This window comes from Theropithecus gelada, chromosome 15, assembly GCF_003255815.1.
Source record: "Theropithecus gelada isolate Dixy chromosome 15, Tgel_1.0, whole genome shotgun sequence".
In the NCBI taxonomy this organism is placed as follows: domain Eukaryota; kingdom Metazoa; phylum Chordata; class Mammalia; order Primates; family Cercopithecidae; genus Theropithecus; species Theropithecus gelada.
This window is the reverse complement of record NC_037683.1, coordinates 68,504,234-68,517,929: the sequence shown is the minus strand read 5'-3', so window position 1 is coordinate 68,517,929 and position 13,696 is coordinate 68,504,234. Positions and strand designations below refer to the sequence as shown.

General features: G+C 36.7%; 1 protein-coding gene across 4 annotated transcripts in view; it reads right to left on the bottom strand.

Moving 5' to 3' along the window:
* Positions 1-13,696, bottom strand: part of MPDZ (multiple PDZ domain crumbs cell polarity complex component) — a 175,541-nt gene that overhangs the window by 26,947 nt on the left and 134,898 nt on the right. For 2 of the 4 annotated variants that reach the window (XM_025359744.1, XM_025359745.1), the window contains exons 27-32: positions 12,033-12,131; positions 8,580-8,742; positions 6,280-6,476; positions 5,037-5,128; positions 4,414-4,504; positions 2,159-2,239 (exon numbers count right to left, since the gene is read on the bottom strand). In XM_025359744.1, the coding sequence (XP_025215529.1) occupies positions 2,159-2,239; positions 4,414-4,504; positions 5,037-5,128; positions 6,280-6,476; positions 8,580-8,742; positions 12,033-12,131 (723 nt within the window). The remainder of the gene's footprint in view (positions 1-2,158; positions 2,240-4,413; positions 4,505-5,036; positions 5,129-6,279; positions 6,477-8,579; positions 8,743-12,032; positions 12,132-13,696) is intronic. The other 2 variants (XM_025359746.1, XM_025359747.1) reach the window with 1 other exon arrangement.

Sequence of the window (13,696 nt, the reverse complement as noted above, 5' to 3'; positions counted from 1 at the left end):
ACACATAATAGACATCTGCTGAATAAATAAAAAAGGAGGCGAAAGGCAGAAACCAGCTTTTATATTGCAGAACGAAGGAACCTTGCTCATTAGCTCATCCAATCCCCACAATAACCCTTAATATAGGCAGCCCATTTACAGAAGAAGAAAGTGAGGACCAATGGGATTAAGTGATTTATAGCCGATCACTCAGGATGTGAGAAGGGCTTCTGACAGACAGCACAGGCTTCTGTCCACCCTCATTGCTAAATGCCCAGCCAAAGAACTTGAATGTATCTGTTAGGAAATGAACGTCCTTGGGAGGTTCTGAGTAGGGGATTAAGATGCTATGAACATCTATCCAGCACCTTAATCAGGTAGTCTAATGTGGAAATAGAAAACATCAGAGAAAATCACTGACAAGTAGCCATCAGACAACTCTATACCAGCTTATTCATCCCTAATTATTAAAACAATAATAATAGCAAACAATACTTGTATATGTGTGCCAGGTGCTGGAAACTGTACATATGTATATTTAATTTTCACAATATATACTTAATTCTCACTACAAGTCTATGAAGTAAGTTGGACAATTATTAAGTCCATTTTCAAAAGGCAAAACTATGTACAGGTTAAGAAACATGCTCAAAGTCACAGTCATAGCCAGTGAGTGATCAATCTAGGTCTCTGACCCAGGTGGTCTGGCTTTAAGTCTGTGCTCCCAACCACTACAGTAGGCTGCTCTTTATTCATCTAACATGTTCATTCCACAAACATTTCCTGGGCACTCATTATATCCTAGAATATACTAAGCCTCAGATGATAAATTAAAATCCATACCATGAAAGGATATTTTAAAATTATCTAATTTTGGACTTTTCTAAAGATCAACATAAACAGATTTTTTAAAAAAATCATTCATTATAAAGTATTCAACATACATTTAAATGTTTCATAATTAACAAATTATAGGGAAATGATTGCACTGTTAAATATTATAAACTCTTCAGGATTTAGGAGGAAAAGAAACTAAGAGAGGAAATCAGAAAGGGAAAGAGGAAGATGTCATCTCTGTTAAATGGCGACAGAATGAGGGATTCTCAAACTGAAGTGTATGGACTTCTTGATAGAAAGGTAAAAAGACTTTAGTAACTTCTTTTCTTTTTAACCACAACAGAAATAGTCCATCATGATAAAGACTCCTCTTACGTGTATAGTACAAGACCAGGGCGATGCATTTTTGTATATGGTTATCACTGTAAAAAACAATAGCAATAAAAATATCAATATCGTCAGGGTATTTTTTTCCCCTGAATACTTAACAGAATCTGACCATGTGCCAGGATAAAGGTACTATTACCATCTTCAATTTACAAATAAGGAAACTGAGGCAAAGAAAGATCATACAATGTGTGAAGCGTGTACTTGATGAAACAAGGATTCAACCCAGACAGAATGACTCTGGAGCTGAGGCTCTCAAGCATCATACTGCACTGCCTCCTGGTTGGAGAGTGGCAATACGGACCACTCTCTTTCCTTCTGTCTGCAGCATTTCCTATAAATATTCTCTGACCTCCCTACCCCACCTCCTGCCTTCCTCTTCTTCCTGGGCACTTCACTGCTCTTTCAGCTTATACTCATGCTCTTCCATTGTCCACCTGCTTAACTGCATGAGCCTGAAGCACCCAAAAGCATTTATAGGTTTCTGTTCAGCAAACTATCTCTTAAAGGCAATCATCTGAGTCGAAAATTCACTTCTAAATATATGAGCTTTCCTATTTTTAAAGGACAAAACTATAATTTCTATTTCTTTATTTTTATTTCCTCCATAGCAGGACCTTAGTAAAAGAATCAATGGACAGATACCTAAATTTCATAATTTGGAATAATGACAAAAGGGCAAGCTGGACCCCTGATAAAGTATCAGTTAGCACAGTAGTTTTCAAACTTAAATGTGCATCAGGCAGGTCTAATAAAACATAAACTTCTGGGCCCAATCCTAGAGTTTCTTATTCAGCAAGTAAGTTTGAGTGGGCCCAAGTATTTGCAATTCTAACAAAATCTCAGATGATGCTGATGCTGTTAATCTGGAGACCACACTTTTGAGAACACAGTGATTTAGAACACTGATGTAAAGGAACTCACATCATTTCATTCCAATTCAAAGCAGATTTACCTTGGGAAGCTCCAGATGTTGCACATTTTTAAATGAACTGAGGTCCACAGCTGCATCAGAAGTAGTAACAGTTGGCTCTGTCTGACAGAGGGAAAGAAATGACAAAAAGGACAACTGCGTGTTAGGAATTTTGATTTGTTTAAATATAAGGGCCACTTATTCAAAATTATTTTATACATTATACAAAATTATTTTAATACATTTATTTTAATACACTATTGTTATTTTAATACATTTATTTATTTTAATATATTTTTGCTATTTTAACATTCTATGGAATTTATGAACATTATATTCTTTTCAAAATACTTATGAGGTGTAACTGGACAACAATCAGTTGAGAGCACAGATAGACCAAGTGGCTTGAAGACTGCCTGGATTTACTGTATAACGAAAACTGATGGCAGCCCAGCTACCAAATGGTAAAACTCACTGACAGAGCACCAGCAGAAACACCATTCATTATTCTTTACTGCGTTATTTATCAAGTGAATTGAAAACTTTAATGTTTTACCTGAACGTTATTAAAAATTCCTTAAGAGACATATTTAGTACAAGTAATATGAAAAAAAAATATATTACTTTATAACCTAGTTATCTTAAATAACCACATGGCATAGTTGAATGTTAGGAGCAGCCAGAATGAGACAATGATTTGTACATCTATCTTATATACACATAAGCTCTATTTTTATACATTGATTTAGGAAAGAATGTTTCTCTTCCTACAGCTATCCCCACTGATAATCACCAAGGTTCCTCTAATTTAAAGCTTTTCATTCTCTACTAACTCCTTTTATTCATCATACACATGTATCCAAAGCTTTCCTAAATCAAAACAAAACCACTCTTCCAATTCTCTTTCACTCTCTAGCCACTGCCTCTCTCTCTCCTTGATTTCTTGTCCATCATTTGCCTTCTCAAAAACCACTAAAAGTCTCCTAGTTACCAAACCCAAAGGACTCTCTCTACTCATCGTCTCGCTGGATTCTTGCTACATGGCAGCATGTAGAGCTGTGGAGTGTACCCTTGAAAGACACTCTCCTCCGCTGCTCTGCCACATGCCCTCCTGGTTCTTCATAGCCTTGATCTCTTTGTTCGCCTTCCTCCTTATTGTTGCTACCACATGATTCTGCCCTTGGCCCTCTTTCTCTCTAAATGCTTTCTCAAGACCTCAGTTTCCGTGGCTCAGAAATGCCAAATCTGCATCTACAGGAAATCATCTCTAAACTGGAGACCAAATGTCCCAATGTAAACTTCTACCAGGCTATCCAACAGCCACTTTGTTCTTACCCTGCCACAAATAGAATGTACCATATTTTTGCAAATATCTTTCTGTATTTTCTATTTGGTAGAAAACAGCCATCCCTCATATCACTAAGTCAGACATCTGAAAACCTTGCATATCCTACCTGTTTTATTCTCCAGTCCAAAGAGCAATATCTGATATAAGGCAGAGTACTCAGAAAATATTTGTTGGTTAAACACATCTTCAACCATTCATTCTTCCTCAATGAGTACATTTAGTTGGGGATGAAGTATTACCGATTTGGGTCTTAAACATCTGATGTAACCATTCCCTCTTCTAGCTTTAGTTCAGGTCCTCGTTAACTGTTTCCTGAATGATTCCAATAATTATCTTACTTCCTCTAACTTCTCTCCCCTGCTACTTCTGATTTTTCTCTACAGTACTGCCAGAGAAATTTTTAACTATACATTTCTCATTCTTTGAGCTCCACACTGTCTCAAAGACAAGGCTGGCACATGTTAGCCTACCAGTGTATTCCATGATCTGACCCTTTCCCCTCTAATATTGACCCTTTCCCCACCAGCTCCCATTCCCTGCCCCTCATTGCTCAGTGATGCTCTATAATTTTGTTCCCTGCATTGGCCAGAGTATCCACACCATTACTCACTCCATGCCCTCTGCTTGCAACATTTTTACCCCCCAAATCTTCCAACATACACTTCATATGTAACCTTCCCTATAAAGTTTTATTCTCAATTTCTTTTCAGAGGCAGAACTGATAACTCTTTTCCTACCCTCACTACAGACTACAAGTACTCTTCACATAAGTGGTATGCTTATTTCCATGAGCGTCTTCTTATACTAGGATTTACACTCCTTGAAGGCCAAGGATAGAACTTATCTACCTCTAAGATCCCTCTCTAAGTGTTAGGTGATTGTTTGATTGAATTAATAAGGTGCACATCAATCAAGTCTTCCCAGAGAAACAAATATAAGTTACATATACCTCCTTATTTTGAAGATTTTCTGAGGTAGAAGGCAAAGGTTCTACTGCATTTCCAGGACATACGGCCATCTGATTCACTGCATCTTTATTTCTGAAAGCAAAAAAACAACAACCTGTTATAACATAATGATATTATTTTCATTCTCTTACTTCAAAAGTCAGAAGGTTATCAGAGAAAAATTTTTAACCCCCAAAACCTGGAACTATGACACTTACATATTTACAAATATTTCCTTTTCTTTCTTTTTTTTGAGACAGAGTCTCTTTCTGTTGCCCAGGCTGGAGTGCAATGGCACAATCTCAGCTCACTGCAACCTCCGCCTCCCAGGTTCAAGTGAGTCTCCTGCCTCAGCCTCCCTAGTAGCTGGGACTACAGGCGCGTGCCACCATGACCGGCTAATTTTTCGTGGTTTTTCTTTTGTTTGTTTTTTAGTAGAGACGGGGCTTCATCATGTTAGCCAGGATGGTCTCGATCTCCTGACCTCGTGATCCGCCCACCTCGGCCTCCCAAAGTGCTGAGATTATAGGGCCTGGCCACAAATGTTTTATTTTCATTCAAAAGAACTCCGAGTAGAAATGCTAACAAAAAGTATTTGGTAAACTAGCAAAAGAAAAATGATCACCTGATAAAAATTATTTTCACTTTAGAAGGGGCACATTTAATGATTGATGAGGCATTCTGATGACTTCTTCCATATAAAATCTGACCATTGATCTGTGAGAAATAAATAGCATTAGTTGGGCCTGAAATTTTAGTATCATAAATTTTTATCATCCTTCCTCATTAATGAAAAGCACATTTTTTCTTCCTTTCAAATATATTTTATATTAAATGTTATATATTTTCCTCCCCAGAACATGAACCTGACTTTTCATGGTGAATAAAAGAATAGCTTATGTTTAAAGCCAGCATTAAAATAATGCACATGAAGTCTGACATCCATGGACTGCTGATAAAGAGGCACCACTTGGACCAACTGCAGGAGAGTAGACAGCAAATTTCCTGGCAGGCACTGGGCTCCCAGGATGCTCTGCACAAAATGAGGGCTCTGTGGAAAAACTTGTCACCTGCAAGACCATCCTGGGAAGTTCCTTACTGTCATATTTTCCACTTAGTCTCAAAACTCAAGCCCTGGAAATAGGTCACTGGGAGAAGGAATGCTGGGTAGACTCAGGATTTAGGCAGCAAACTGCCTAAACAGTATAGTGCCTAATGCAAATGACTGGCTCAGTCATTTGGTCGTTTAGTCACTACCAACTGAAACTTCCATGGCTATAGGGAAACATACTCAGCATGGGAAGAACATAAAGGCAGTATAAAATCATGTGGATCCTAGCCCAGGAGGGGCAAGGACAAACAACAGAAGCAAATAAAATTCTAAACCCTATAAAGTATGGTCCACAAATTTATTTTGTTTGGCAGGCTGAGTTACTGCTTGTTATTTAGCCTTAACCTTGACCCCACCCCACCTCACCCTCATCACCTCTCCCATTAGTGATTCAAGTTCCAGAATGTCCAGTGGGTCAGCCTCTGGGGAATTACTGGTCACTTGGCTTTTCAAAAACTCCTAATAAAAATGCAGCACACAAAACAAATGCTTTTGAAGTGTGAGCTTTATTACTATCTTGGGGCAAAAATTGTTTCTGGTGCTACATAGTCATGACCTTTTAATGCATGTTAATGGGAACATGGACTCTACTTAGTAGAAATTTGGTTTAGAGCCAGATTTGCTGCAATGCATCTATTTTATTAAGCAAGCAATGGCTTTCTCAGTCGCTATAAGGTATAGGTGATTTTCTGGAAACCGACGGTTCCATTACACTTATAAAACAAGAATAAATTCAAAGTTTTCCACAAAAACTTACCTCTAGAAGCTCATCTGCAATTTGTAATCGACCATCTTTTCCTGCAGCTCCATTTGGATCAATCCCCACTATGAAGACACTCATCCTGGATCGGTCTTTGTTCCCAGCAAGACTTAGGCCCAAACCACTATGACCTTTCTCCAGTTCAATCATATGCAGCTCACCTGTTAGGGTTCCATAACGCTCTCTGATATTTTCTACATACAACAACAACAACAAATACATATTTAAAGTTAATTTACAGTCAAATGCTTTACTGTGGAAAGCTATTTAGTTTTATCTCAAAAGGGCAGTATTTAGTACCAAAATGTAATCTTTGTCAGTTAAAAGCTAAATAGACTAGTCACTTGGGCATCAGAACTGGTTTCCTGGAGGACCCAAACTTTGAGGAATTTCTTTGCATCTAGGGTGCAGAGAGCACAATGTCTGATTAATCAGTTCACCTTGGGGTGGTTATGCCAAAGAGAAGTAATTAATATTTACAAACTCTCTTTTTTTTCTTTTTTTTTTGAGACGGAGTCTCGCTCTGTCGCCCAGGCTGGAGTGCAGTGGCCAGATCTCAGCTCACTGCAAGCTCCGCCTCCTGGGTTTATGCCATTCTCCTGCCTCAGCCTCCCGAATAGCCGGGACTACAGACGTCCGCCACCACGCCCGGCTAATTTTTTGTATTTTTTTAGTAGAGACGGGATTTCACCATGTTAGCCAGGATGGTCTCCATCTCCTGACCTCGTGATCCGCCCGTCTCGGCCTCCCAAAGTGCATATTTACAAACTCTCAAAAGACTATGATTAAACCAGAAACTTGATCATTTGCAGAGGAGAACAGAACTGAGGCATCCAGAATATTTGTGTTCACTGAACAGTGGAAGCTTTTCTCCCATTGGAATATCAACATTGTATCACATCATGTTGGGCAGTTTCTGGGTAGATATATGCAAAATGAAGGGAATGAGCTTCCTTTTTGCACAGAGCTATCACGCCAGGACAACTTGATATATGTATCCCAGCTTTGGGACACATTTCCTAATTAGATGACACCATTTACATCTCCTACCCCACATCTTCAAGAGGTGATGGTTATTGTGCACCCTATTTAATCTATGAGGGCTAAGGCCTCACGTAGGTGCTCCAGTGCACAGCCACAGATGAGCAACCAGCCAACAGCCAGCATTACTTGCCAACCATGTGAATGAGCTGTCTTGGAAGTCCAGCCCAACTGGGCCCAGTCACCCACTGCCCTTTGATAGATTAATAATAAATTATTGTTTTATGCCATTACATTTTGGGGTGGCTTCATAATAGAAAACCGAAACATTCCAGTTCACATTTTCCTCAAGAGTACATTCTGACCACACTGATTGTTAGCAATACGCTCTAGCGTCACTGAGAACAGACTGAGAAACCTACAAACTTTACCAGTCATCTTAGAAAGTGTTACTGTATGGCTAATGGGCTAATGTCATGCATTCTACATTGATTCCTAACTGCATCAACCTCATAAACTATTTCCTGATTCCCACAATATAGCAGCACAATTTTTATGTTCTGTACTTCCTAAAAAGATGTACTGCAGCTTTCTTAAAGGAAATAATTCGATTTTTAAAATAAAACTTTTTAAAACAATGACATTGATAACTTTGGGCTAAATTTTAAGTATTTTTCCTGTAAAATGGTATTTGCTTAGAAAACAGAGACTCCCTATTGGTCCTAAGAACAGCTGCCTATGAAAGCCTGCTGGGCACCAGGCGCTGTGCTTAGCACTCTTTTGGCACTGTCTAATTGAATGTTAGCAACCTGAGGGGAGAACTCCATTTTAAAAAGAGAGATAATAACTAGGCTAAAGCTTACAGACAGTTAAATAGTTTAGTCAATACCTAAAGTTTTTATCTCCACAATTATACTACATCACCATTCTGGTATCGAAAATGCACCAGAAGTTCAAGGTGTGATATCAACAAGAGCCACATTTTACATGAGGAATCTGAGGCCCAGAAAGGGGTGGTGACTTGTTCGAGACACAGAGTGGCATAGCTTCTGAGAGAGTGCCCTGTCCTTATTAATTCTCATACAAAAGGCAGAGTGAGCTTTAACAGCACTTTTAAAGGAAAGGAAGAGTATGATTTCATGCTTCAGGAATGTATGCTGTATTCAAGCAAAACAAACACCATTTCTTTCCACACAGAACTGCAGTATATATCACAAAGCTGCAACATACTTATTTATCCAGGGCACAATCCTTGAGAAACTCAGAGCTATTTTAATACCTCTTATAATTAAATGCATCACAAAAAGACAACTTACTCCAGCTGTAACCAAACTCATCCTCTTTGTCCACATCTTGTGAGGTTTTGCTTGCAGATGACTGTGTGTGATCACTACCCATTTCTGCAAAGGCTGAAGGAGGGGGTGGGGGCACACTGCACAATGGAGCCTTCTCTGGCTCTGACTCTGACTGACTGGGTGCCTGTGGGAACAAAAAGAATGCAGTGGGTTTGTGCAGTCTAAGGAAGAAAACTTCAAGAAGAAGAAATAAGATTATAATGTCAAAAACAAAGAGTGGCTTTAAAATAACTAACAAATAATGGAAAGCTCATATATGTATATAATATATATATAAAATAACAAATAATGGAAAGCTCATATATATATATATCTAACAAATAATGGAAGGCTCAGATTGTTAAATATTTTATATAATACATACATGATATATATATATAAAACATATATATATGAGCTTTCCATTATTTGATATTTTAAAGCCAGACTTTGTTTTTGACATGATATTCTTATTTCCATATATATCTATTTATACATATAGATAGATAAGAAATATTAGATGGGATTCAGGCAAAGTTTAAATATATTAAACTAAGTAGTATCAAAGAATAATTCACTAAGCTTTTATTTGCTATTTTAAGCCAATGAATTAATGAATTTGAAGGCTTAAATGACTTGGTAGAAAACTGAACTTTTCCTTTTAGAAAAAAATGTCATTCAAAAGTTATAACGTTTGGGTCTGGGTAAGATTTGAGGCATGTAGAAAAATCTGCCAAGAAACTGCAGAAAAAAAAATTAACAAAGAAGTTGCCCTTCAAAGCTTATTAGTGAAACTGAACATAAATAATTATTTATTGCTACCTGAATCCTCTCTCCACACGATTCTCTTAACAAATAGAGGACAGCAAGTATCACACATGTAGGCTTGTCTACCAGGGAGCCAGTTTGTTAGCACAGAGCACACACTCGGATCTGAGAGGCATGGTTTTAAGAACACCAGCTTTCCCTTGCCAAGGCAGATCACAAGATAAATGAGGAAACACAGAGGCTCCTTAATAGAAAGCCAAAGCGTAGCATACTGGCTGTCACTTAGGGTCATAGGTCCTATTTCAAAAAAAAAAAAAAAAAAAAAAAAAGACTTGGCATCACCAAGTTCTTATATTGCAAAAATAATTCCAGTTTTTGCCATTAAAACTCCAATTACTTTTGCACCAACCTAATATTATAGATGATCAAACAGAATGCTAAGAGTTTGAAAGGTCTTTAAGTCACTGAGTTCATTTTATTCATTTTGCAGATGAATAAACCTTTTGAACCTGAGGCTATAAGAAGTGAAAGTTTTTGTTTCAAATCAAACAGTGGTACTAGACTTCTTTTTGCTTAACTCTTAATCCAGTACACTTTCCATTATATCATGATGTCTCCTCCAACTTGCATAAGTAAGACAGTACCTAACTCAAAGGTCAGGGACATCCAGCTAGAGTTCTAACCTTGTTACGAAGCTGTCCCTGATGCCTTGAACCTATGGTTTTCCTATATATCTTTATTTTACTTTTTTACTGCATAAGAATTCCTCTGATACAATGTTTTATTATGTATGTTTATATCTAGAAAAACATTTTTTTTAAACTGACTTCTTATAAGGATACATTAAGTGATAAACATGCACAAATTACTTAGCAATTATTTATTGGTGCCAAGAATTAGAATACCTAAAAAGATATCTAACACTAGAACTATCTGAGACTGAATGTGACCTTTCTTTGTTGATTCAGAAAGCACTCAATTTCTGGCAAAGCAAAAACCTGACTGATAGGGATTTAAGGGCCTAAGTGTCAGATTACAGAATCTGCTATATTGAAATGTACAGTCTATACGTCATTGGACAAACAGATGAAAGTTACTAATGTAAATGGAACCCTTGTCATCCTCCCAAATGCTGTGCCATAAATGTCTCAAATAAATAATATGCCAATAAAAGCAAACAAACACACACACACACAAAACCCTCATTGGATCCAATCAAGTTTCATTATCATAGTAAAAGGAGCAATATATGCACTTTAGAATTTTTCTGGCTAAAAAAATTTACTTCTCTGTAACAACAGAAAATGTTATCAAGCATTGATTAAGTCCATTCCATTTTTAAAAAGTAGAACAAAATCTAATTTAAACTTCCCATAATTTTAACAAATCTAAAGATGACATTTTATAGATCTTGCTGCATAATTTTTCTGAGCTGTTATTTTAAGAACAAACAAACAAACAAAACCTGCTTATCTGAAAAACTGTCTGGGATCTCAGGCACAACATTTTCATACTGTGAGTAAACCAAAACCTACCTGACTAGTAAAACCAATATAAGCCTCTATTTACTTGAGGGGCAATCAGGTGTTACATTTTCATATCCCTGACACCCTCATTCTCATCAAGATCATTTATCTGCCTTGTTAGTGACACTTTTTAAAAGGTATTCATGAAAATATAGCTCTTTAACAAAGATTGCTTAGCCTTCATTGTCAAAAATGCAATGTATACTTGAAATCACTCCATGCCGTGTATGTACACATCAAGTACAGCACACACATAAAGCACACTGTAACACACCCACATACGAAAATTCCACACTGACACAAACCTTAAAGGGTATGGGAGCAAAAGGGTTAGTTGGGGAACAATAGAAGATAATTCTACTTGAATTCTGTAATTCCTATAGCAATAGAAAACATATTGCTTCAGATATAGCACCTTTGGTTATCCATATCAATAACATGGCATTTATTACAATAACATGGAAATCTGATGAATATTCATAAAGTGTTTCCTGAAAAAAAAATTGTTGACTGCTTTCTTCCTTTTCATGATTAAATTATGGTATATAAATTATTGTAAATTTTTGTTTCAATTTTGGTTTTATAATTTCATCAGAAAATGAGAAGATCCAAGTATAGATTTACGAGCATTGAAACAGTTACGTTTCCTGATTCAGGCAATTACATGGGCATGCTTCATGAATATTCAATAGACTCCTGCATGTACACATACACAATTATTTGTGCAGTGATTAACTCATGGAAGAGCTTTTATGATCACCTTGTAGAAGTCTGAAAAGGATTTAAATCAACACATGGTTTTAAAGAAATTATGTGTGAACGTATCACACATTTGGCAACTAACAAAAATTTAAATATCAGAAATTTTAAATCACACCAAAATGAAAGAAAAGCATTGGACTCATGATTCTCCCTTACTCTTCAGAAGGGCCATTTAATTTCAGCAATAAAAATAAATATTCTCTGGCAGGAAAATGTGCTTAAGAAACGATTTGCATGCCCACTCCAAACAGCTTTGAGGGTTTTTTTTTTTTCCTGCCCAAATGTAGTAAATAGTGAACTGGGACAAAGACACAGCAATAACAAAGAACAAAACATTTGCAAAAGGCAACCAACAGCAAGACAATGGGCATTATCCAACCTTGTCGGCGTTGATTTGTAGAGAGTCAGCAAATGGGTTAGTGCTGCTGAAGTTGTACTTAGGGTAAAGGTTGTGCGGCAAGGAAGGCAAAGGGGATTTCTAAAAGGAAACATAAGAGGCGCTGAACGCAAAGGAAATGTATTGAAAACAACTCAGTTTTAAAAGCAAAGCACATACTGATTTAAAGAACTGCCTGTGTGAAACTAGATCCTATCAGATCCAGTCATTAATAGCAACATCTTAAAACAGTCTGGAACTAAAGATTTGTTTCTGATGACCTAAATCTATACCTGAGTCTAAATCAGGTCACAAACCACACAGGAGACTAGTTGTCAAAGTGATTCCAAATTTCTTTTATTTTTGCTCAATGACTTCAGTATTACTAACAGAGGCACATATATTTTGCCCATCTTATATATTAATACACGTTTCATGAATATCAGTAAACATGTTCAAAATTAAAACCACACAAGTTTTTTATTTACATCTAAAAGCTAAATATGTTTTTTTTAAATAATCTGTCTAGAATGCAAATTATAAATTGGTCTGCTAGTTCATTGGTAACCTTCATGATTCTTTTATTTTTTCTCCCAGTAAGGAAACTTTCATATTTTGACTTGATATTGACAGTGCTTCAGAGCAACTGTATTTTTTAACTTAAAAAATCAATAATTGATTAAAAAATGAACTCCTGTACAGTGGTGTTCTCTATTTCTGCCCAGTTTTTGTGGAGGTAGGAACATGGAGATTCATGTTTTAAATAAATTTATTGGAGAATTTATGAGGCTTTAGACAATATTTGAAGTCCTGCCTTACAGTGTTTCTCAGAGGTTTTGTGGCTTGCCAGTAATAAGCCCTGAGCCAGACTGTTAGAGTTGAAAATACATATTAAAGCCAGGATGACTGCCAGATAGAATTTAGCATTTTCATAGTTAAAAAAAAAAAAGTAATTTCCTTAGCACAATAAATTCTTCTCCTTCTTTTCACACCCGCTATCTTTTTCTTTTATTGACTGTATCTTTCAGGGGAAATTGCAGACATTTAAAATTCATTTTGGCTCCAATTAAATGTTTGTGTTACTTCTCTCTATAAAAAAGCCCCACTGGCAGGCGTCAAGTATAGGGAGAGGTTGTCATGTGACACCACCCTGTATGGGAGAACACTCTGGAAAGACTCTATCCTCAGTATGCCTGCACTAAAGCTTATGCCACATTACCCTTTCAATCTGCTCTTCTTGCAATGTTTTTCCTACAGAGGGAAGACAGGAAAAGAAATGGGCACAATGACATTTCTGCTCATCTCAACTTTCTCTCTGCTTTTCAGTTTAAAATGTCAACTCCTGCTTTACAAAAGAGAAGATCACAAATACCAAGACACATGACCATTTATTAAGGTGGAAGAAATGACTAGGCAGAGGTGACAAATACATCCTAGCCAAAACAATTCAATGCTATGGAAGGTGGAGATTATTTCTAATCTCCCTACATGGGACTTTTAGGTTTCCAGTGTACTGTATAATTCTGTAGAACACTAGAAAACAAAACTAGCAACAAATGGAATATTTAAAGAAAGCTCTAGTTTATAATTTTTTATTACTTTTGTTTTCTTTTCAATTTGCAGATCTTAGAGGATTAGAATTTGGCCCTGATAGCAAAGTGTAAAAG